The sequence below is a fragment of the Dromaius novaehollandiae genome, chromosome 5 (genome assembly GCF_036370855.1).
Source record: "Dromaius novaehollandiae isolate bDroNov1 chromosome 5, bDroNov1.hap1, whole genome shotgun sequence".
In the NCBI taxonomy this organism is placed as follows: domain Eukaryota; kingdom Metazoa; phylum Chordata; class Aves; order Casuariiformes; family Dromaiidae; genus Dromaius; species Dromaius novaehollandiae.
Window position 1 is genome coordinate 40,417,747 of NC_088102.1, and position 26,424 is coordinate 40,444,170.

Sequence of the window (26,424 nt, forward strand, 5' to 3'; positions counted from 1 at the left end):
GCTGTAGATGACTATGTGATGATCCAGCCTGCTCTTGGCAGTGGAATCAGAGCTAATTGGAATTAATGCTCTCCTGCAGAGCAGAACTGTCTCAACTTCTATAACTGAAAAGCAGCTGTTGCAGCACCATAAACGTTTGTTAAATAGTTGGCTTGCTGAGCAGTCCAGCTCCAGGACCTTGCGAAACAATGCAGTCCCATAAGTTTACAGTTTGTAAGAAAATGGAGAAACAGGGTATCAGACATGGGTATCAGACACAAATGTGGTTCACAAGTTTATTAGTGTGATGTAAACTTGGGTGTTACTTGGATGGCCAGCACCAGGGCTGTGCATTGGTTGAGTTTCATACTCATGTTCTTTGAATAGGGTTTCAAGGGTGCGTGGGACTTGTTTTGAATCTCTTGAATCTCTGTAGTAAATTTTCCTCTTGATTACTAACCCAGAGCAAATCATATTTTTCTCTACCTTTTGCAGAAGTATTTTGGTTTCATGCTGCTCTTCATTTTCCGTGTGGTTCCCCCTTCCTTCCCCCCACTGCAAATTCCTCATCCACTTATCCATGAATCTATTTTAAATATCACTATTTAAGAGCTTTCTTGTCTACTGTCACTTAAATAGCAGATACACTGTGAGAAAAATATAGTACAGAAGTAATAAAAAAGGAGCCTACAAATAACAAAGATGGCATGATATTTAAGAGCAGTAATGTGTCTGTTGTTGTAATACGATTCTTATTTTTATTTTAATTCTAGTAACGTATTAAAGTTGAAAAATCTACGTTTTCATATGGAATTGTTTTTCTGAAACAGGTTACAAGTTTTGAATCTTGTCAGGTTTATCAAATATGAGTAGTCACATGTTGATATGAATATTCACAATGTGTGCTTATCTATTGCAATATATAAAAAAATACCTGATTTTATAGCTGGAGACAGATTTGTCATTCTTGGGATTTCTTTATCCAGTTTATTCTGAGGTTACTAGGCTTATCTTTTTTTTTTTTCTTTTTTTTTTTTTTTTTTCTTCTCTCCTTGTGGGCTATTTTCTTGCGGGCCATTTTATAAAGGTTTTTTTGTTTGTTCGGGCTGTTTTAGACCAACAGAAAAGCATTCCTAAATCCTAATAATCTGGTGCTAGTGTATCCCAATATCTTTAGTGAAATAAAAAACATTCATCTTGTAAATAATAGAGGAGGAGGTTACACTTGGAATTAATTGCTCTGTTTTCGGTCAGCTACATAGTTGTCATGTGTCTGTTTTCATTTTTGGCTTCATAAATGAAATGGAGTAATTTTCTGTCTATTGCAAAGAGCTTTGATGTCCTCCGCTGTGCATTTCTTTTCGCTGGAGAAGCAGCATGCTAAGGAATACTGGTAGCTGTGCAGTTCCTCAGAGCCACTGACTAAACTTTCTGTCTCTTTTACTAGAATTGAATAAACCCCGAAGGTAGTCTTGTTTTATTAATGCTCTGTGCACACTGGGGTCTGCTAATTGCGTTTCCAGGCCATGATTATCCTATTTCTTCTACTGAGGATTAAGGCTAACTTCATAAAATATTTTATGGATATAGAGATTGACTTTGGCCTTTTATTTTGGGAAAGGAGAAGTACAGTGTTTTGAGGTAATGGGAAGACTTGAAAATAAATTTGTGTAAATATGGTGAAACATACCTGCATGCTTGTTTCTTAGTTGAAAGATAAACTTGCTAATCAGTTTGCACTAGATGTTCAGTCTTGTATGAATGGTTCAGTGTGCCTTCTGCACTTCCTGTTCATAAAGTAAAAAGAAAGGCAGAAAGGACATCAAACTTAGAGAAAGCCATCCTGGTAAGAAGCCTAGTTTTATTTTAGCTGGTGATTTCATCAGAGAAGCAATGCATAGCTTGCTGCATGCCATAGTAGCGTGTTCTCTGGCCAAAAACATAGCCTGTTGATCACATCAGCTTTGTAGTGATTAACATTTCTTGATCTGCTTAAAGAGTGTAATACTTATGTACAGCATTTTGTCATGGCAGAATCTGTATCAGATGGGGTCTAATGATGTACACGTAGCAGTCTGTACTGTTCGGTTTGGTTGTGTACAAAGTGGTTATTTCAGATGGGAATTTTGTTTGGCTTGAAATTCATCTTTGTCGTGCTAAAAGTTAGCTTAAAACTTTTTTTAACAATAGAAGACCTGTCATCTTCATCCAGTCCTCACATTTATATGTTAAGCGTTTAAAAAGTTGGAAAATAAATTGTATTTGTTCAAGCTCTGCCAATAAAGATTTTTTTTAATGCTGAAGAGTAGTGTGAGTATGGGTTGAAAACAAAGCAGTTCACTTTAAAGCCAAGTGCTTATGCGCCTAAAATTTTATTTGGACTTCTTAACCCATAAATTCCTAGACTCTTTGCATGATGATCTGCTCTCAAAAAGACATTCCTGTTTCTTGGGAATATATGATAACTAAGGTGGTTGAAAAAGACCACTGAGTCACAAGGCAGTTCTAAATATAAACAGAAGGAAAAAAGAGTCTTTATCTCTTTTCCTTCTCTTACCCTAAATCAAGGCTTTCAAAGCCACTTGTAGAAACTCTGCATTTTTGTGGTGTTCCACAGTTTTGTGGTCATCACCCTTCAACTTGCAAGCATGGGAGTAGTTGAGGGGGGAAAAAAGACTTAAAACAATTTCTCAAAACTTCTAAGGGGGCAGATGAGTCTTCTGAAGAAGCTTCCACACTGTATGTGAACTGAAGAAGCTTCCACACTGTATGTGAACTGAAGAAGCTTCCACACTGTATGTGAACTGATTTGCAACTACAAAATATTGAAGTTATGTACTGTCTGCTTGCTTACATTCTGGTTTGAATAGTGATATGGATAACAGTTTTAAACTATTTACATCTCTAGATTATGCATTTTTTTTTAAATTGTTGTCTCTGTGCCTTTTGTTTAATGCAAGCATGTTTTATTATGCGTAAGTATTTCAAGATCTGTGGTATTTCTCTATAGGCCCTAAAGGCTTCCCTCTGCTTATTTTCTCCTCTGCTGATTAACTATTGATCATTAGCTGCAGGAATTATGTGCTAGTACAGCTTCTCTGCGGGAGAGGGAGGCTTTGGGTCTAAAATAATATTTTATCCATATCCTAGAAAGATAGCACTTTACCTCTGTCACTTCCTCTGAATATCAGTCAGCATCTGTTTAGGCTACTTGTCAGGTTGTTATACCATTATATATTATTAGCAACTCAAAAAACAATGTAGTAATTCCTCACCCACTGATTCTGTGCTTTTCACAAATACGGATATAGTTCTTTGGGCATAGCTCCTTCCTGTATAGGAATGATGATAAGGTATTTTTGTGGTAGTTCAGCTACATCCATTTCAGCTGCTGGATTGTTTCAGCATATAACTATTTCAGTTAAAAAGAAAAAAAAGCAAAACCCATCTTTTTTATTTAGGAACATGGCTTTTCATGCTAGATTTGAAAAATGAAGCTGTTCTTTTTAGGTACTCACGTTCCTTCACTGTTTATATTGTGCAATAGATTATGAAATGGTATAGGTAAAAGAAAAAAAAAATAACCCCCAAACTCTAAAACTGTAGTTAGTTTACTTGTGTGAGGTTTTTCTTTACTGTTTGTTTTTTCTCAGTGACTATCTAGATAATATTGCATTCATTTATATGCCTGTACAGTAAATTATTGTATGTAGACCTTAGTGTGTTTCTTTGTAGATAAAGTGTATATTGTGGCAGTCTCTTGTGAAAGCTGCTGAAACACCATTACCATAGGCCTTTTTGCCAAGGTTATTTTGCTACTAGTAAGTTAATCGGCTGGAAGATGCTTAGTTACTGCATACTTCATGCTGCAGACAATACACATGGTATTGACAGGGCAATTGAGGACGCTTTTCAAATGTGTGTGCATTAAACTGCTTCATCAGGCTGAAAATGTCAATTTGTATTTGAACATACTCAAGTGTCAGACCTGCAGTATTGATAGATGTTCAAAATATCCTGCCAATGGCTGTACTATTTGAAAAGCTGCTGTAAGGGTGAGGCCTGGACTCCCAGCAGGGACAGATGCACAAACACAAGGCATACGATGATCGATGTGGAGCATTTATTACCTCTGCATCTGAATGGGGGTTCCCTGGCGTTTTCCCGATCGAGGCAATAATGGAGCAGGGGATCCCTGGCACCGCTGAGCGTCAGTCCAGGGTGAGGAACACCGTGGAGGGGGACACTAGATGAAGTTTTTATGTACCAAACACATGTGCAGTAAGCCTGTTGAGCTCATTGTAATTCTCGATTCAAAGCCCAGGTGCAGCGCCACCCTGGCACAGGCTCAACTACGTGACTATGGGTCAACATGCCCTGTTGATGCTCCTTTTCCCATGGAATGGTCTGGCTAGCTTCCATCATCTATCTCCTCGACATTCTTCCACACTTTCCCATACACCTGCATTTCTTTTAGAGGTCGGAATTTGAGACAATGGCACCATTCGAGACTAAGAAATGGCAAGTGATCCATTTGGAAGTTTGGAAAGTTCACATTCTTGAATCGGGATTCTCTTAATTTACTTGGGATGTATAATGTCAATGAAAACACAAGGACTGTCAGTGCTGAGTAAGAACTGAAGAATGAAAATAATAATGTTCTTGAAGAAAAGTTTTGCATCTGTACTGGGAGCATGGATATTTCACACAAACTTCACGTGTAACCAGGTTGAATCAAATGTAATTCTCGGAGGAGTAACAATTGTCCCATTTAGTCTATGAAATGGAATAAAACAGAAAACATTAACATCATATCACTGAGTGCATTGCATATTTTCAAGGTTATAGTCTTCCATGGTTCCCAGATGTGGTAATCTCTCATTGCAGCAATCATTTGCAGGAGCATTCCAAGGAGATCTGTTGACTATGCTTTCGTATTTGTTAGGGCTGATGCAACATCCTTTCCATGTGTTTTTTATCCAGCTTAGTGTCTTCCGTTTTTTCCCCCCCTCTCACCAAGCTTTCTTCCCTTGTTCACATTCTACATATAGCTGCAATTAAAATATTTTCTCATTCCATACTTAGAACTGTGGACTTCTTTTTTTTGCCTTTAGGTTAAATAGTTAGTGGGGGTTAATGCACTGACTTTAACAGTGGGAAGTTATCATGATATTGGAAAGTTTTCAAACAATTTTGTTTTGCAGAATGGCAAGATCAGTCTGTTCCAGGTGCACTGTTCATACACTTCATTTATAACACTTCAGTATCACTGCTTTTTAGGGGTTTTTTTTGGTTTTGTTTTGTTTTTAACTTATGCAGTGTTCTGGAATAGTAGCAATACACAGCTGTGTAGCGTCTCCTGCCTATTTAATACATGCTGATTTTTCTATTTTCAAGAGAGATACTGTTGATGATGTAGCTTTGTATGTAACATACTTTTTACCTAGAATCCAAAGCTTTCCTTTCTGTTTTAGAAGGGAAACTTTGTAGTAGCTTCACTATTTGCTACAGTGGATAAATGTTTCTTATCTTTAAAAGAAAGCTATTATGTTTCAGTCTTCCCCATCCTTTTTATACTTTATTTTCTCCTTATTCAGATCATCTCATAATTTTTGTCTAAGGAATTTTGTACCTTTCCTCTGTTCTGTTTCTGGTTTAGATTTCTTATTATCCCCTGCGGCTTTTCAGAAAGGTCTTCTGTTTGGGAGCAGCGGACGGAAGGTGCTATTCAGGACAGCTAGCCGTTAGCTGGGTGAGAGTGATTTCGGTAAGGCTTCCTCTGTAAGCAGTGAGGAGAGAGTCCATCTCCTTCAGCAGGCAGTTTGGAGCAGACCTAGTGGACCTCAGCACCTGCTAGTCCCTTAGGTTCAGCGAAGTACGGACAGACAAAGTTTTCTGGGAAAAAGGGGTTTTATTAGAATGGTTGCTGTCATAAGCAAAATCTTCCAACTAGCCATTTTCATCTCCTGTTAGATATATTCCTGTTATTGTGATTGCCTACATTTGCAGGTTGCCAAGATGTGAAAATCTCCTGTGATTTGACAGACAGTACTGTGTATAGGTGCTATCTGAGTAATAGGCATTAAAAGGGTATTTTGAAGTCAGCTTAGTGGTGAAAGTAAATTGGTTTCAGGGAGTATGGGTGAGCAGGAATTGCCATAAAAGCTTTACACTGAAGAAAACTTTGGCATTTTAATAGCTAATGCTTTGAAGCACTTCTGTGATCCTAGAAACCAGTGCTCACCAAGCAGTCTTAAAGGTTTTTTTTATTATTTTATTTTATTCCTCCCATCTCTTGCTACTCAAATCAATTTTTTGGCTCACTGGATTTGGAAGAGGAATGACTGCATGGTTAGTGTATAAGACAAAGTATTAAAAATGTATCTGTAGAGCTAGCCATACTATTCTTAGGTGTAACAGCTTTTTGCTGTGTTTGACCTACTCCAAATAGATTCATCTGCTGCAATCACGTTGCTGTGCTCAGGGCAGGCTTGAGGATTAGAGGAGGTTTAGTGAGAATTACAACCCAAATTGAACCAACAGGGTCTGATTTCTCTCCCCCCCCCCGCTCCCCTCCTTTGCCCTGCCACGGCCACATACACATTTGAGCTTAGTTATACTGGCATGTTTCTGTAAAATCCTAGAGACTTAAACTTATGTAGGTATTGAAGAGGATTTCCTTCAATGACAGGATAAATTATGTTTAAAAGCTCTGATTTCCCTATCTGCTTGGGCTCTTCGTGTGTTGAAAATCTTTATTTTTGTTGAGCCTGGGGAATTCTGCAGGTTCCTCCCCTTGAAAGTGAAGGTCGTCTTTCTAAGTTTGATGCCACAAGGATTGTTTTCATATTTCTGTCTAGATTCAAAGGTAAGCTTGACGTTCTGCGGCATACTGATGAAATAATGGCAGCAAAAAGCAATTCTGAAAATTGTGTAGAAACAGAATTCCAGAAGTCTGCAGGGTTGTACTTTCACAAAACGTTGATTTACATGTGACACTTACATATTTGCTTCTGTTCAGAACAGACGGGACCATGTTTTGGGGGTAAGTTTTGCTAGAGGATGTTTGTCAAAATATACTTTGCACTGCCGTTTCCTTAACCAACAGAAAATGTTGCTCTTATGGTGAAGAATTAACAGTGCTAATATATTACAGCTACTAAAATTGTCATAATTGGCACAGACGAGCATTTTTTCTTTTAAGATTGTCACCAGAAAAACTGTTTAAAGCAGTGCTGAATCTCAAACAAATCCGTTCATTTCAGCTGTTGTGGTGCCACTGAGCATAGTTTCCCTTAATGTGAAGAGACACAAAATCATTTCAATCTTTATAGGGTGAAATGAAGACCTGATTTATGCTTGAAATGTAACAAGCAGATTATGGAGCACAGATGCAATGGCTCTTCTGTCAGAAACATGTCTAAAATCATTTGCAATGCTATGCAATTGCTGGCATTTTCAGGTAGTTTTTAGATACTAATCTGCTGAATAATATGTGATACTGACAATATTCCAGTTTCAAGTAATAGCATATATAAAAACTAAGACAAGTAATATAAAAAAGCCTAAGAAAATGTAGGCTTTCCAACTGAAGAACAGTCATTTGGGTTCAAAGTGCTGTTTGTGTTACTAAAAGCTCCTGAGAATCCTGGCAAGACTTTCGATGGGGAGCAGGAGGTGGCTCTCCAGCTCGTGGAGCAGGAATCACTTCCATTTGTGTGAATGCACGGGGAGGGGACAAGGTGCATCAGCCTTCAAGGTCGTCTTTCCATGGAGTCTCCACAAGGAATCGTGGGTTTCACTAGCAAACTGAGTTCAGGAGGATTTGGCAAGTAGTTGCAGTCAGTGGAGCAGTGAGGCAGAGCCTTCGTATTTGTGGCCCGGGCCAGTCCCATGGCTTCAAGTTGGCTGTTGAAGTTTTTGGGGCACATGCCCACCTCTGGGGGAAAGCTGGTGCAAGAAGTATGCTTGCCTTTTTCAGAAGGGGTTAAGTTACTGAGCTGTTACCAGCATGATTTTATGTAATGAGCCATAATCAGAAATAGTATGCAGGGCTGATTAAAGCTGTTGATGCCGTGAAACAGGAATACACCCACACGTGTACTTTTTGTAGGTAATTTGCTTGTGAAGATTTAGTGTTGGAATCTAAATGACTTCAAATCTGTTTTCATTTTATGAAATGTTGTGCATGCATGTAAACCAGCAACAGATGTAGATATTTCCTTTTACTGACCATAGCTGGAGAAAATCACACAAGACAAATAGGTTTTTGCATGATACTTTGTAAGCTTTTAATGAAATAAACCCAAGTTGACATGCTGGACTGTATTTGGAACTCAGGAAGCAGTAGGTGCATCTTTCTTGTTTCTGCCAGAGTTTGTAGCCCAATTTACAAAAGAAAAAAAAAAAGCCAATAAATCTTCTAAACAATAAATTCCCTGGTTTTGGTGTAGAAGGGCAGCTGGAAAGAAATTTCTAGTGTGTTATAAAACCCCAGGTGTATCTGCATGTTCAGGTGGGCAGGTCAGAGCGCCCTAAGTTGCTCTGGTTTTGCTTTGAGGTCACTAGCAGTGTTCATTCACAGATTTGCTCTTTTGCGTTTCAAGATGCCTGGGTGAAGCGCCAGTGATGTTGGCCTTTGTGTGCGCTTAAAATAGACTGATTTTTATTTGAATTGTGCAGTGCGTTTCATAGGTGTCAGTGTCACCTTACACTTTCTTTTCGGTTTTACTTTATCAGCTTGACTGGCTGGATTCCTAGCTAGTGTTCCTTAGGCTGCTTCACCCTGAAAATACAGGGGGGAGTTAGGTAGCTCTGCCCAGTGGTTTTTACACAAATTCTCACAATCAGTCTTTAGGGGTTGATGTATGTGGCTAGGTAGATATAGAGCCCCGCTGTAATTTCCAGAGGTAAGTTTGTGCCTTCAGTGGGTGCTTCGGTAGGTATCTTAGAAACCTAAGGACCGTCCAACTCAGATGTTTTCAGCTGCTTTTATTCTATAGTGTATATTAGACCTATCGAATGTAATGCAGCTACGTAGACAGATCAAAGGGTGGCATCTTCTTGTTGATCATTGCTGAGGAATTTATGCAAGAGAGTACTTCTAATTAATGAAAAACCATTTCATGGTTTTCATTATGTTAAAGAACTATTACTCTGTTTAGGTCTACTGAGTACAACCTGAACACCCACTCCTAGTGCAGTGAAATGAATCAATGAAAATATTTACATCTAGCTTTTATTGTTTTCTAAACCATAAATGTTGCAATCCTGCAGCACACAGATTTCTGCTGAGTAACTGTATATTTTAGTAGGGCTTTTTCTCCTTCCTAATTATTTTATTCACCTTTCATAGGACTTGAGACACTTTAGATTTAGAATAATAATTTGATACGTACAAACAGTCTACCATGTATTCCCCACGTACATTCCCACATGGAAAGAAGAGTACAATCAGAATATTCATTAATTTAGTGAAATACAGGGCTTGCATAAATGTACTCTGTCACCTATGAGCTTTTTAGAGCTATTAATTGGTTTATCTGTCTGTCTTTCGATTTTTACATTGAAAGCTTCAGGCTACCCTTTCAGTTTTTAAGGTGATGTCATTCACAAATGTAGTATATTCAACTTTATCACTGGATGTCTGGTGCTCAGAAATTAGTTTCAGTTGTTTACAAATCACAGGCGTACTTTTTGCTAGAATTTCTTATCCAAAATTTTCTGAATGCTTATTTAAAAGCATGTTTGTATTAGTCTTAAAGACGTTGGAAGCATCTACAAGAAAATTAACAAGAAAAGTTATATAGGAGTCCTACATGGAGGTTGGGCTATTTATTCCTTTACTGTTGTAAAGATGGTGTTTTAGAAAATGAATGCTTAATATGGGTGGTTGTCAGAGGACAAAAAGCTTTATATGTGTTTTCTCAAAAATAGCTAACTGAATTCTCCCCAGGGATCTGTGCTGTCATGCTTGTTTATGTTGTATAAGAGCTGGAAGCCTAAAAGCTTTTTCTGGTGGATTTATGGTGCATCTTAAGTTTAGATATATACAGTATGGGTGTCAAATTGTAGCCTAAGATAGTTTTTCTTTTTGGTCTGTGGGATGATCCCCATGGTTGGTTCTGAGTGGAACTAACCATAACAAAAAAATATGTGTGTATATATATATTCTTCTAATAAAGATCACAAGCTTTTCAATTTTGGGATACCCGTTATTACTGGAGGACTGAGAGGGTTTCCACAAGCACTACTTACAGAATGTGTGTTGCCTTGCTGAATCGGTTGCTCTGTGAAAGGGTCGCCATGCCTTCTACATGAACAATTAAGTGAATTGTCTGAATGTAAACACTATTCCATCTGTTTATAGTTTTTATTTGCATATATGCATGAAGCAGGCTTAAGAAAACATAAAACTTGGTTTCAGAAAGAAGTTTACATGCAGTGCTGAGTTTCCAGAATGAGGAGGAGTGTATCAGAGAGAGCACTCTTCAGAGAAACTCGGCCTTCAGTGAATCCACCAACATCAGTCAAAACTGGTCTAAGTATTTGTTGGTCGTAAGAGACAATTAATTAGGGTCCCTTGCAAATTAATACTTAACTGGTTTTGAAGCTTGTTGGCTTAGTAATTTTCATTTTAATCTTTTAAGATTACTATTTAAATAAGCATACAGTGACCACTCTTTTACTTCAAACCTTCTAATTTAATGTAATTTATCATTAAGGTTTTTTTTTCCATCCATTCAACCCATTTAAATCAAATTCTTTGCTCTTGTATGCCAGGTTTTTGTTTGTTAGTTTTTTTGGGGGCTCAAAAGTAAAATAAGGTCAGTCTTGTCATTTAAAAGAGTAAATTGTCTTTGGCATGTTGTTCAAGAATGTTACTGAATTTTCAGGGTTTTTTAAATGGATTTGTAGTGGAAGACTGGAGGGCTCAGCACATTTCATTTTGAATGTTCCAGTTTGTCCGCAATAATTATTAAAAAACTCTTTCCAAAATATTATCAAAATTTTGTTTACAAGTCTGTATCTTCCTCTAAGATTGACTTCCTTTCTCAGTGTTGCACACTTGACTGTATATGGCAGTCTCTTGAAACAGAAAATGCTGTACTTCTTGCAAGGATTATGTGAGGATTATGTGCTTCCATATCTGTTTGAACAAGTAAGCTGTTTTAAAACAAACAAACAAATGGAAAAACCTACAAACACACCCTGTCTATTACTCTGTAACTCTTGTGTTACTTTATGGTCTGGATTATGATTTTTTTGTTCTTTTTATTCTGTCTTTATTTGACCAAAGTTTGACTAATACTAAGATTTCATACCTATACATATATTCCTATTGTAGAATCTATCCTAGGCTGTTAGGTTTGTAATTCAATATTTGCTTTAGAAGTGTAGAATGAAAATTTGGTGCTGTTTGGTTTAAATTTGATATTTTCATGCAATAGGAGGTGATTGCATATTCATTAAAAAGTAAATCTTTTGTAGTTGCAACAGAAACAATTGTTAAATGACATCAAGATTACTTTAAAAGTTCACTTACGTTGCAAACATGTACTCTTGTCTGTAGTATTCTCAAAACTTGTATGCAAAAATAAAATATACAATATAAAAATACTTATACCTGTACACAAAAATAAAATGCCTTTTTCAGGGCAAAGTATATTTTAACTTTGTGTGAGATACCATAGAAAATTACCATTTAGATAGATTAATAGTGTTTTAATAGGGTGACTGAGATTTTGACTATGCAGGCGATCAAGGGTCTTTCATTAGCTGCTTTTCCAAATGCAAGTAATTCTGTGGTATATTCAAAGCCTGTAGCCAGAAGGTAGGTCGTTGCTATATTTGAAAATCACCAAGGGAGAGCCTAGCTGTGAAAACTGTCTGGTTTCATGCTGCATTACGAGCTGGGCATTAGGCATCAGCAGAGGCTACTCTCTACAAATCATCAGTGGTCACTTATTTCCCAGTGCACATTCTAAAAGGAAAAAAGCTTTGCTATTTTGGTTGTCTGCCTTCAAAATATTACGCTTGAAGAATAACTTGGACTTGTTTTTTCACTTTTTAAATAGAACTTGATTTCTACCTGTATAACTTCCAATTGCTTTCTGTGGGTTTTTCTAATGTGCAAGGACTGTATGTAGAGTGCAATTATAATGTAATTTGTATTTTCAAAACAGGGATGTGTTGAATGTGTATTAGTTAACTGAAAGCTCCAAAAATGATATTTTCATTGATAAGATGCTCAGTTGTCTTTCGAGTAGCTTTTGCCGAGTGAGCAAAGGGAGGTCTGTAACTCAGATTGATGCCATTCATCCTGCTCTGTCAGGGGCTGCAGCCTGATTTGCTGCACGGCAAAATTGTCTGTCGATGTGGAAGGAAGGCATGGAGAGGGTGGTAGTGGAGAGAGCAAGCAGCTGGGGTTGGAATGAACTGGTGACGTGTGCTGGGGCGCTTGGGAGACCTGGAGGAAGGAGAAGGTGAAGTGGGGACTAGGAGAACCACTAAGGGCAGGGTCTTTGTGTTTGAGGAAAAACATGGGCACCTTAGGGAAGTGAGGGATGTGGAGTGATGGTCGTGCAGGAGTTGGGAACACGTCATGTGAGGATCTAGGGGTGCAGATGAGAGAGCAGGATCTGGGTGGCTGGGCTGAACAGAGATGAGAAATCACTGATCCTCTCTCTGTTGTTCATGGCTTCATTGCTTTGTAACGTAGTGAAATGTTTTACATTTGAAAGAGTTAACTAAGAAAAGTTGAGTTCCGTGAAGAGAAGTGATCTGCTAGTAATGACAAGAGATGGCATTTTTTCATCTTATCTTTAAAAGAAAATTGTTCAACCAGCAAGTTACAAAAAATGCTGTACAAAACTATGAATGTTTATAAAATGAAATATTGAAGCATTATTGTACAGAATACTTTATTTGCTGAGTGTAAGGTTTTGGAGACTTTCTTCATATAAGCTAAAATGCTAGTTGAAGTTTGGAAATTATTCCCAAATTGTGTATTACGAACTGCTCAGGATTTAGAATTACTTGTTTTCTAACAGTGTTGTAACGAGGCTTTGTTACGTCAGGAATATCATCTGAATTGCTCAGCTTTATCTCTGTCCTGTTCAGCCTAAAATGCCTAGGACAGTGGCTTGTCAGCCAGCATTTTTCATGCAAAACTTTTCAACTCCAGCTGTAGGTTAGGTGTAAAATTCTCAGATTTGGAGGTTGAAGTCCAAATAATAGAGGTTCTGAGGCTAGCAATTGCAATTTTTAAGGCTTCAAAGTTGGTGAGTTAAATCATAAAGCCTTGGAAAAAGTGTTGAAGCAGGTAGTGGAAAGGAGAGAGGAGGTTTATTTGAGGTGGTAAGGTCTTCATGATTTTGAACTGAAAGGCTATTACCCTCATGGTGATGAGCATATGTCTGGGCACGACAACCAGGTACAAGACTGAATCTGTTGTGGCTTGAGAAAGCTTAAGAGAGTAAAGCCAAAAGCCAATAGATTGTCATCCAGTGTGGCAGGCTGGGATGCACAAGATCACTTCATCAGTGTTGTAATAATAAACACTGGAAGTTCTTAATCCTTTGTGTACAGTCCCAAATCCAGCTTTTTAGAAACTTGGAAAATTTCATTAAATGTCAGTATAAATTTAACACTGAACATAGAAGATTTTCACCGTGAACAAATACTGAAACAAGCTGCTCTAACATATGTTAGAGTTCTGCCAAAAGACACCATGAGCAACCTGGTCTAATTTTGAGATTGGCCTTGCTTTGCACAGGGGGATTAAACTAGGTATCTTCCAGATGTACCTTCCAGTTTAAATTATTCTGTGATTCTCAGCTGTGAATCAAAGAATCAAAAGCCATTCTCTGAGCCTGTGAAGTGTATTTAACTTGCAAAGTACCAGAAAGCATCAGGCTCCAGGTATCTTAAATAGGACACCAATATTCTGGAATTCACTACATTTTCATCTCTCTGCCTTATTTTCTTAATTGTCAAAATCATGTTTTGGCACCAAAAAACAATCTCACCTCTCTTCCTGCCTCTCCACCCCCAAAATAAAGCCTTTGATGAAATTAACAATACTGAGTTGAATGTAGACTTGAATGAGTCAATAAATGAGATAGTGTTGTTTTAAAAAAGAAAATACTCAGTTTTCCTTTTTATTTCACTTCCATAGACTTCTCTTGCTCTGTTCCCAATATGCTTCAATTCTGCCATTTACATTCCTGCATTTAAAATATGCTGCTTCCTTCTCCCTCTGCAGTAACTGGGGGTTGTAGACCCTTAGGAGCAGTCTCCCTGCTCCTGATTTCTGATCTTCTGCACTGCAACAGTCTCTTTAAATCAGGAGCCATCGTTGCAGGAGCAGGTTCAGGAATGTGTGTGAATATGAACACTCTCCAGATGGTTATTATGAAGGTGGTTTGAAATAAAGCCTGTTAACTTTAGGTAAGATTTAACTTTGACTTCTGAAAAGCTGCTCTTGGTTTTCCCCTAGACACATGACTGTATAATCAATCAACCTATAGAGAAACATTAGTCTGCAAAGATTTGGAAATTAGATGACTTTTCATGGAGACAGCAAAACAACTATTTGCAGTTCTTCTGGCAAATCTTGAGTTTAGGGAGAAGCAACTGCAGTGACAGAAAAAAGGAATAAAATCGTTTTGGGAAAATATTCTAAATAGTAGAACAATGTTTTTATTCTTTTAGTAATCCTATTTTCTAAGTTAGAAAGACTTGGGCAAACACCCCTCATAGAAAAACTGAGCTTTAAGGATTGTGCTCTGTGATACTTGAAAGCAACTGAAAGTTTTAAGGTAGCAGGTTAGCACCTCTGTCCCCCTGTTCCAAACTGAGGTTTTTCAGTTAACTCTGGTGTTGAGGTGGAATGTCTTATAAATGTCACGTGGAGGTGACTGAGCACCAGAAAGCCAAGTCTGACCCCCAGGAATGTAGCCACTGGTGCAGCACAGAGCCCACCGGCTCAGCTCTGTCTCCGTGTTGATAGCAACGGTATGCTGGAAGCAAGCTTGGGCCAGGTTGAGGGTGGGGAAGTCCCTGGTGGCTTTGTGGAACGCGATGTATGAGCAAGGATAGAGAGAAGTACTCCTGTAGTACTCACTGTCGTATATGGCAATTACGTTGACCTGCCATGTGAAACACAGTACCCGTACCACCAGCTATCAGCCTATTTCCCTTTTTTGGAGCGGGAGGTGGGGTTATTCTGTGTGGCTTTGGCTTGTGACTGTTCATAGGTCAGTCTTGCAGTATCAGAAGTTATTGTCAGTGATTAACGGAGCCACTTTACAGATAAGTAACTCTTGTAAGAGTCCACACAGCAGAGAAGTCTGTTTCTGGACCCGTTACTGAGGAATGCAAGATACCATCATTATCAAAACAAATCAAGGAATTGGAAGAGAAATGCATAAGGGAAACATCTTAAAAAAAAAAAAAAAAAGTATCAGGAAGAGATAGTGGAACTCACCTGTGTAGTTGCTGGAAAAAACTTTACTTTCTGAAGAGATGGCTTCTGAGAGTTGGAATATTTTGCTATCGCATTTTAGCTGTGTTTTAAAGTTGCATCCTAGAGACCAAGCACTAGTGTCAATACTAGTTCATAAAAAATAAACCACTGCTGTTAACTGTCTTATTCCAGGACTGGTGTATTCCTAGTAAGAAAGAATGTATTATGCACAGAATACAGGAAGGTATCTCAGCATCTCTTTTTTCTGGTCCTGTAAATTAGCTTCCAGTAAAGGAATTCTGCTTTTACTTAACTAAGGAGGGATACTGCTACCAAAACAGAAAATGAGTGCTGAAGTTGGAATAACCACATAGTGTTTTCTCTCTTTCTGACTCGATTAAAAGGATACCTAACAGGGTATGCTTCAGCAACAGTTATCTGTGCCTCGAGTATTGTGATAGCCTCCTCTGAATTACTAGATTACAAAATTGATATAACAACATGGGACGTAATTCTGGCTTGAGATATTCTAGTGTTTAAGTCAAGAATAATGGAATTATGAGTGGAAGATCATAACTAAGCAAAATGTGCTCACAGGATTACCACCTCTGCCGCCTTACGTGTTTCAATTGCAAACATTTGCAATGTCTTATTTACCGTCCTGTTATGCCATACGCACTGTACCGCTGACTGACAGTGAGTATGACTATACAGTTGTGACTACGTTGGCTTTTCAGGCAGAGGTGAGCTGGCTTAAAGAGCCCTGAGCTGATCGGTGGTTTATGACCATGCCTAGTATGGCCCAAAATCTGAGCTAGCAAATTCTGCCGAGTGACTCAGTGCATTAGCTCAGCATAGGTGCTCTAAGAGGTCGCTGTTACAGTGACCACACGCTTTCCACTTGTTTCATAGTGTGGGCAGAGCAACCTTGTATTTGCCTGCAGAAGGCATATTGCAAGGCTGCAAAAGCTGACAGTAGCATCTATTTAGTAATTTCAAATTAATTACTACTATGTCTTAAGATCAGTTTAACCTTGCGTAGGTTAAATAAAACATTCATATGTTTTAAAATGTGAACCACAGCAGGGAACAAAGTTACGAATGAAGTGCTGGTAAAGCTCAGCAGATCAGCGCAGGTAATCATTCTGTATGTGGCAACAGATAGCACTGTATCTCCCAAGTACAAATGTTTTCTTCCTAGGATTAGGGCACAGTGAATTGTTCAGAGAAAAAGGTAGAAATTTAGAGTCACATCTAAGTTGGTGGCAAATTGCACAGAGCAGCATAAATCTGGGTGGAAGGAGACAAAGTTACCGTGGTAAAACACTCAGGGGAATCTATCTTGCACTCTATGCAGCTCTGACAATTTTCACAAATTCCGTTAACATAAACAAAAACCATCAATTCCTCCAAGTATAACAAAAGTAAAGCTGAGAAGCTAATAAAATATCAAACATTCAAATACCCTTTCAGTTCATGAAAACTTCGTCCGAGTGATGAACCTTTTAACTTGCCTTTGATTATAATGATGAAAATGTCAGAAAGAAAAAGATTGAGTTAATAATAGCTAACCGTATGAAGCCAAGTAGTTCTAATGATTAAATTGAATTTTTCTCCTCTGAGAAATTCTTTTTATGAAATTAGACATTATTTTCTACATACAATAACTTAATTGGCTGATCAGTGAATATTTTCCTCCTAGGATTTTGTTCTGTGTTATAATTCGGGTAAGAATTTGTGATACAAATAGTTGAAGCTTTCATATATGCAATATTTTTCATTGCTCTCATTTGTTTTTCTGTTGTCAGAGAAGCTGCTAGTTTTCAACTTTTATGGTTGGGCAAATTCTTCTACTAGGAAAAGTTAACAAGGATTACTGACATAACTTGTGTGTGTTGCACTGAGTTTCCCAAGTTGACTAAATTTCAGTAAACACTATGGAATAGAGGTGATTTTACTTAATGCTTAAAAATTACTTGATGTAAAATGCTATTCTGGACCTCCTATCCTGAAATAATGAATATTTTAAAATAAACCTGATAATGGAGTTACCATCATCTACTATATTTTACTGTTTGGTTTTGGGGGGGGGGTGGGGAGGAAGGTTGTAGAGGTTTGACAAAAGTGGGGCTTTTCTGGAATTCAAAAACAGATTCCCTTATTCCCAAACTTCTAATTATGAAATGACATTTGTTAATGAGGACTGATGATGAAATATGAAGTCCTTCCTCTGGAACATTATGAATCATAAATAATTTGGTGCTGAAAAATTAATCTCTGCCAACAGCAGAAAATTAGAATTGTTAGGATTCGTGATCTGACACTCTAAAATCCCAGCTGGCCCCAGCAGGTAACGGAGTACCTAGTAAATCTTTGCAGGTAAGACTAGGATTTGAAACTAAACAAAAACTTAATTGAACGTTGTATGGGAAATATCTAAGCAGGGTAGAATTGAAGTAGCAAAGTTAAACCAGATTAAAAAACAATTATTAAAGAGAAAATAGAAATACCAAATGAGAGAACAAAGACCATTCAGAATTTTTTTATTGGAATAGTAGGCTTGCAAAAATGGTATACCTTTATACATGAAGCTTTCAGGGACCACCTGTGATAGGGATTTGGAGGAAAAGGATGGAAAGGAGAACAGGTAACGAGGTGTGTTTATTTTATTTTTTTTTTTATTTTAATAGATTTCAGGATTTGTTATATAGACATACTTAGTACCATGTAAAACAGCCTGCTGTGTGTGCACAGCAGACCTCCAGAGCCACTCTAGTTTGCCAAATGTAGTTTGTACACTTACCATGCATTTTTGACAGTTCCGTGTAACTGCTACCTGTGCAGCAGATGTGTGATGCAGTTCACACGCGTGTGTGAACTGTATTTGTTTTGCCCCTGTGTGGTTGGTCTGGTGTGTAGAATCACAGAATAATTTTGGTGTGGTCTAACCTCTGCCTAAAGCAGTGCCAACCTTAAAATTAGGTTGAACTTTGAAGTTAGGTCAGATTGTTCAGGGCCTTGTGCAGCTGAGATTTGAGTATCTCCAGTGATGAAGATTTCAGTCTCTCTGGGTGACTAGTACCAGTGTTTGGCCACCATCATTGTGATCTTTTTTTTTTTTTCCACCTAATTTCTAATTGGAATTTCTCTATTTTTAACTTGGGCCAGTTGGCCCTCATCTTCTCACTGTGCACCTCTATAATATCTCTTTAAAATGGTTCTTGGAGCGTCTGCTCCAGCCACCTATCCATCTTAGCGGCTGCTTCTGCGTGTCAATCTCTCTCTCTCTCTCTCTCTCTCTCTCTCTCTCTCTCTCTCTCTCTCTCTCTCTCTCTCTCTCTCTCTCTTTTTTTATTTTTTATTTTTTTTTAACTGGGGGACCCAAAACTGGGCATAGTTTCAGATTCAGCCTCACAAGTGAGGAATTATGACTTCTCCTGAGCTGCTGGCTACGCTACTGCTAGTGCAAGGGTGCTCTGCTGATACCAGGACACCCATGTCCCTTTCTGCAGTGCTTTTTTTAACTAGTTGGTTCCCAGCTTCTGCTGTTGCATATACATCCCAGGTGCAGTACTTTGCATTTGCCTTTCCTGTACCTCAGGAGGTTGCTCTCAAGCATTTCTCTAGTCTGCTGAGGTCTTGCTCAGTGGCAGTCCTGCTCTCTAGTTTGGCGTCATCAGTGAACTTGCTAAGGGTGCGTTCTGCCCCACCATACAAATGCTCCAGAAGCTTTGGATCACCACAGTGTGTTAGAGGGGCAGCCGTCTGCCCAAGTATGGGAGACAGTGAGTCGTTTTGTTTATGACTCCCCCACACAGCATAAAAGTCATGACAAGCATCATTTAAGTTCTTTTGCATTAGGAAGACCAAAAAACTTGGTTGTGGGTAAAGTCACTGCTTGCTTGGTAGGGAAAAAGAACATGATCCGATATAAACCGGATATAGTGAATGAAGGTGTGTGGATTGATGCACTGAGTTTCACTTACTGAAATCAAAATTTGATCTGTTTTTCCATTCATCTGAATAAGTAGATTTTTAATTATCATATTTGGCTACCTGAATCCAAGATAAAGACTAATTATAGTGGGGGTTTTTTGACTATAGAGAGCTAATTTAGGCCAGACACTTCTTTCTGAAGTACTTGCATTTGCTTTTTTGTCATGAAACGTTTATATAGTTTTCTCAAAGTCTTGGAAGGCTCTTTTTTATTCAAAGGCTTCTGGATGAAATCTTGAATGGCAGGTTGTCATCTTTTTCCTGATGTCTAATTCCAATCACAAAGAATAAAGAATCAAGAACTCTTGGCTTATCTGCCTTTTCTAAAGAATGATGTAGGACTGCAAACTATCTTGGGATTCCTTTCCAAGGACTTTTTAAGTTTGACCCGAATGTCCTAGTGATTCGACTCCAGTTTTGGAGAAGGGAGCAAAATGAAGATAGGGGAATATATAGAAAGGGAAACAATGAAAATATGTTTCTTTGCAACTTGGAATGATCTGTAACAACTAGATGCAAAATATTCTGGTGCTGGGTACAAAGTAATGAATGTATTTCATCCTAGGGATTTGAGACTTAGAGCAGATCCTTGGCCTGCTTTACTATTTATTTGTCTGCCATTTGACAAGTCGATCATTTGTTTTCACGCTGTCCTCTCTTTATTGGTTTTTAATTGATATAATCAGTACTACATTTTAATGTCCCTCTTCTTGTAGTCTTTATGTGTGGTTTTCATTTAAGGCTTTCTATGTGTAGCTGAGTAACTTGTTGGCCTCCTCAAAAAAATGCAGATAGATGTTTTGGAGGAACATACACTTCCTTGCATATGTTAGTTTGTCCTCACCATATTATGTTCATATAGCTATTTATAGCACTACCTTGAATTACATTTTTTTTGGCAGGTTGAAATAGTAACAAAATAGGAATTGTTACTTTTCAGAATTACTGCTGTGATCTTTAGAAGTAGGTACAATGCTGTCTATTTTCTAGTTGTCACTAATTTTAATAATTGACTACATATTTTTTTACTAGCGGTTCCACTACTTCATTTTCTTCATCTTTCTTCAGCATAATATCATCTGGTCATTAATCAAATAACTGCTCGTCAATTAAATCCAGCTTGTTTCACCTTGTGTTTGCTATCATGTTTTGCAAGTAACAAGGATGAGAAACTATCTGAGTATAGATTGCTGCTATTGTTCCTTTTCCATTAAATCTGGTGTCCAGTATATCCAGTACGTATACTTCCAGTGTTTAATATTATAGAAAATAATGTTTTATTAGCAAAGTTTCCCTATATTTTGGGTGGAGCTACTCAATATTTATGCAGATCAGACTTTTGTGTCCCGAATTGGACACCGGGGCAGAAGCGGCTCTAGAGGAACAACAGCAGACAGCTAGTTACTATCTCAAAACCCCTTCGTTTAGGTGATTTGATTCATATCAGCTAGGCACAGGCAAGGGAAGAATTCAGTTCTTCAGAGTAAAATATTAACTATTACTTTAATCATTTAGTATCTGTGTTCCAGCTGCTACAGCAGATGAAGCAGCATGCTTGTAGAAGACTGCAGAACATGAAATAGCTGGTCCTCAGAGTAATACATCCTTGGTGCTGAGGAACAGGAAAAATATTTCCTTTGGAAAATGTACTGTGCGGCTGTATAACTAATGGCTGTACCATATACACAGCAGGGCAGGAATAAGTTCCAGAGAGTCCTTACATATATCGTTAATTATTAGGGAGGTTGTCTCCAAAATTTAAAGGAATTAAAAAAGAAAAGTAAATAAAAAAAAGACTGATATCATTGGGATGTTTATATGCTTAACACCAAGTTTGGGAATCTTTAAAAGAACTGTGTGAACTTCTGCCCTTGAGTTAATGAGTACCTAGCAGTAGTAGGTTATCAGTTTCTGTAAGGACTAGCACTTGAGGGGGAGGAGGTGCATGCTTTACTTTCACAAATACTGGTGGTGGAGAAGGAATGATGATGGACAGAAATCTCGGGCTTTGTTACAGGCTATGAGGAGGAGTGTGTGGTAGTAGACATTTGTTCTTCTGCCTGTTTTGTATTCCATTCAAAGCTTGGCTCTTTCTTCCCTATTTCTTTTAGCCTGTTTTTTCTCCTGCCCTAGATCTTTGAGTTTTCATTCTCTTGTTTTCCTTCCATTCTCCCTGCAAAAGTAAATCTATATAGCTCTTTGGAAATGACTACACAGTGTTCCCATCTCATAGAGCTTACTACATAAAAGTTATTTGCTATGCCGTGGCTGAAAAGTGCAGATAAAACTTTAGGTTATGTGAAGGTGTGTAGGGTTTGCATTTTTCCATCCCTGATCTGATTTGTACACAAAAGTTCATCAGCTTGATTAGTTGTTAACCAGAATAGTGTTTGAATTGCATGCAAAGTTAAAAATAATAATTGATACAACTTAAAATTCAGGAGTTTTTGCAACAGTTAAATAGTTGGACAGCCTTTTAAAATTATTCAAATTCTTTAGGGAGGAAAAAAATATTTATTGTTTCAACAGTATTGTTGTAGCAGACTTACAAGGAAAATAAATGCATTTATGTAAACAGCTGTACAAATACAGAAACCATAGATTGTACTGTTTTTGTCATCTATCTATAAGGCACTCAGCTTACATTTTAAGTATTCCTTAAGTGTTCAGCTCTATATAAATAGCAACTGCTATTTCAAAGCAGTGCTATTATGGCAAGTGAAGTTAAACTTGCTGCCTTTGGAGGCAGAAAGTATTTAATTACTGTGGAGGAAGGTATTCTATAGTTTTGAGAAGAGATTGCAGAAAGTAACAGTTTTCCTATAAGCATTAGAAAGCCTTGATTCATAGACAATACTGAACTGTCAACGTGGTGCTGGTTCAGCAGCATCTCTCCGCACGCGTTTGGCAAGTATTTAAAGGCCACATTTTGTGTAATCAGTTCAGCCTTTGAAAATTGTTAACTCCTTTGTGCTAGAGATTGTACACAGCAATGCAAGATTTTATCTTGACAGTCTCATGTTTTTTGTCTTCTACCAGCCAGAGTATATCTGTAGGAATTTTTTATTTTATTTTTTCTTAGCTCTTCAAAGGATATTATAAGGCTTTGGTACTGATGAGGTATGGCAAAGCATTTAATTTCCATGGCTTTGTGAAGAGGAATTACAGAGAAGCTGTACTTTCTTAACAAGGGAAATAAATGGAACATTTCATATCAAGTTATTTTAAAAGTGTGTGATGCCATTTAGTTTGTGTTTATTTACAGTGTGAAATCTGTGCTGAGGGAATGCATGCTTTCTGGAGTATTCAGCTGATCTGCAAATAAGGCTGTGTAAAATGTAGAATAAATACTATTGACAGCCATGATCTCTGCTATCACTTTGTAATCTTTCTGCCAGTTAGCTTCCTCCCCTTTTTGGTTAGCATTTCAGTTATTTACATTAATGGACTACTTGAATAGGCATTGTTAATACCTAACTGCAACCAAGGATGCATGCTAGTATTGCTTTAAAACCCTTTAAAGAATTTTGGGCTCCTGATTTGGCTCATCTGTTGATGTTATGGTAAATTACTTGTATGTGTCCTTCAGCTGAGGAAATGTGCTCCGTGCTTCTGATTTGTAAAACTCTCCACTAAGCAAACTAAAAAATGGCACTAGTCAGTTCATAAGGAAAAGTTTGTATGTAGGTGTGGAATCCAAATGTAAAAATATTCTTTCAGAAGGCAAATCAACAAATATAGTATCAAGAAATTCTTCACCACCATTACACTGTATTTTTGAGATATTGGCCAATGAGATTTAAAAGCATGTTTGTTAGAAATCTTAATTACTTTGATAGCATCAATTATGAAAGAAGTTATATAAAATGATTAATACTTTTTATCTCCCTTTTTCTCTATTCTAGATTTAAAAGAAGCATAAATGACTGGTTTATAATAACTCCGATGTTCTGGAGTGCAAGTGATGCTTAAACAATTTGAAGATATTGGAGCATGGCCACCTCTTAAAATGCGAAACTTAAAGGAAATTACTGCTTATCAAATCCTACTGAATATCTGAATTCTCTAGATACCTTGCATTTAACTGTGTCCTTAAATGTCCACTATTAAGATCTCATGCAACCATTGCATATTTTGGAGACTATTCTCCAAAAGAGAACTGTGCATTTAAAAAGCAGAAATGACTGTATTTTCTTTTGGAACTTACTAAGGCTGAACACACTGAAAGATCATGACCAGTTTGAAGCGGTCCCAGACTGAAAGGGCTGTTGCCACTGGGGTATCAGCTGGAGCAGATGGCACCTCAAAAGTCCACTCGGATGACTTTTATATGAGGCGCTTTAGGTCACAGAATGGTAGCTTAGGATCTGCAGTCATGGCTCCAGTTGGACCTCCTCGCAATGAAAGTTCCCATCACCTTACCTCTACTCCTGGAGTCCCTAAAATGGGGGTCAGGGCAAGGATTGCTGATTGGCCCCCGAGGAAGGACAACATCAAGGAAACGAGCAGATCTAGTCAAGATATTGATGCATCAAGTTGCCTTGACAGCATGTCTTCTAAAAGCAGTCCTGGGAGTCAGGGAAGCTCTGTTAACCTGAATGCTAGTGATTCTGTCATGTTAAAGAGCATCCAGAACACACTTAAAAGCAAGACCAGACAATCTGAAAATCTCGACTCGAGGTTTCTTACACCAGATGGCTACCCCAGTTCACCTAGGAAAGCTCTTCGCAGAATAAGACAGCGCAGTAACAGTGACATTACCATAAGTGAGCTTGATGTGGATAGTTTTGATGAATGTATCTCACCTACTTTTAAATCTGGACCGTCCCTGCACAGGGAGTATGGCAGTACATCTTCAATAGATAAGCAGGGAACTTCAGGGGAAAGTTTTTTTGACTTACTGAAGGGCTATAAAGATGAAAAGTCCGATCAGAGAAGCCCAGCCACGACTAAGCTCAGTGAACTCCTGATTGCCAGCGGAAGCAAGGGTTCAGGATTCTCTCTAGATGTGATAGATGGGCCTATTACTCAAAGGGAGAACCTGAGACTCTTTAAGGAAAGGGAGAAACCACTCAAGAGACGCTCAAAATCTGAGACAGGAGATTCATCCATTTTTCGTAAGTTGCGCAATGCTAAAGGTGAAGGAGAGCTTGGGAAGTCTTCAGATCTTGAAGATAACAGGTCAGAAGATAGTGTCAAGCCTTGGACTTGCCCAAAGTGTTTTGCTCACTATGATGTACAGAGCATATTATTTGATTTAAACGAAGCAGCAATCAACAGGCATAATGTTATTAAAAGAAGGAACACAACGACAGGAGCATCTGCTGCTGCTGTAGCATCACTTGTGTCTGGACCCTTGTCCCATTCTGCAAGTTTCAATTCTCCAATGGGCAGCACTGAAGATCTGAATTCAAAAGGAAGTCTGAACATGGACCAGGGGGATGATAAAAGCAATGAACTTGTGATGAGTTGTCCTTATTTTCGTAATGAGATTGGTGGGGAAGGGGAGAGGAAGATCAGCCTTTCCAAATCTAATTCAGGTTCCTTCAGTGGATGTGAAAGTGCCTCATTTGAGTCAACTCTGAGTTCCCATTGCACAAATGCAGGAGTAGCAGTTCTAGAAGTTCCCAAGGAGAATCTGATTTTACATCTAGACAGAGTGAAAAGATACATTGTTGAACATGTAGACCTTGGTGCATATTATTATCGAAAATTCTTCTATCAGAAGGGTAAGTAGATCTGTTTCTCCCAATGTTAGTGATCTTCTGTTTAATCAAAATATAAATATAGTTGACATATAATAGTAATATTTGCATGAATTATAGGTTTCTTACTATCAGTGCTTAACCACATTGTCTTATCCATTTGCTTCTTTAACCAATACATTTTTTAATAGAACTTGTCACTGTCTTAGGGAGGGAAAAAAGCTATTGTGGTATCATTATATCACGACTGGTTAGCAAAGACTACAAATTGTGTGTGTCTTGAAATGCAGCTTTGGTATCCATTTTGGGGAAAGAGGGGGAGGTTTTGATACTTGAAAGTTTTGTGGTTTTTTTGTTTGTTTGTCAAACATTAAACTAAAACTAAAATGTGACAGCTTTCTTCCCTCTACAAAAAGAGCTGATGCACTAAGGGTTTAGTGGGAATGTGCAGCTTGGAAACTTAAATGTCACTTGCAATATTCTTCAAACTTTTTAGTATCTTAAAAATAAACTACCCCTCTTAAAAATAAACATGTAAGACTCTTTTCCTGACTTACGTCTTTCATCACAGCCATCATTCTAGAAAGAAAATTCTAAATTGTCAGTTCATGAAAAATTTCATGTATAGGTATTTTTCATATTGGTAGTTTCATATTGATATAGGTAACTTTTTATATTGGTAGTTTTAAAGAGTATGAATAGATCAAAAATGAGATGTTGCAGCTGATTTTAGGGCTGTTTGTTAACCTAAAGGGCTATTTTAGATAGGCAGAATGAAATTTCTGTAGAACCAATAAGGAAGGGGGGAAAAAAATGAGTTTCACATGTTTCTTCAGGGAGATTTAGTATTTTAAATAAGCAATATATTTCAGGCACGTAAGTGGGAAGTTGAATATAAAATTGTATTTACATGAGTTTGCAGGTATATACTTCTCTAAAATTTAGTAGTACTTCTACAATCTGTCATCTGTACCTGGCTCTGAATGGAATGCCCAAGAAAAATTAGGCTTGTGCATGAAGGTCTCGGGGGTAGGGGGTGGGGGGGAATTTCCATGTTGCTTTTTGAAGCACAGCATTAAAGATATGCATATACTTAACAACGTAGAATGTAGTCAGTAAAAACAATTGCAGGCACCTTAGCTTTAGGTTTGGAGTTTTCAGCAGAATTTAAAGGAAAACACAAATTATTTCAGTCAGTATAGTAATTGGAATTGAAAAAAAGGAGGGGGGAAGGAAAAGAAGGAAAACCCATAACCGCTACCTTATCTATCTGTA

General features: G+C 37.8%; 1 protein-coding gene across 10 annotated transcripts in view; it reads left to right on the forward strand.

Annotated features, from left to right (window-relative positions):
* Window positions 1-26,424, forward strand: part of SIPA1L1 (signal induced proliferation associated 1 like 1) — a 224,841-nt gene that overhangs the window by 114,183 nt on the left and 84,234 nt on the right. For all 10 annotated transcript variants that reach the window (XM_064512535.1, XM_064512536.1, XM_064512532.1 and 7 more), the window contains one exon: window positions 23,350-25,173. In XM_064512535.1, the coding sequence (XP_064368605.1) occupies window positions 23,676-25,173 (1,498 nt within the window). In that variant the 5' untranslated portion in view covers window positions 23,350-23,675. The remainder of the gene's footprint in view (window positions 1-23,349; window positions 25,174-26,424) is intronic.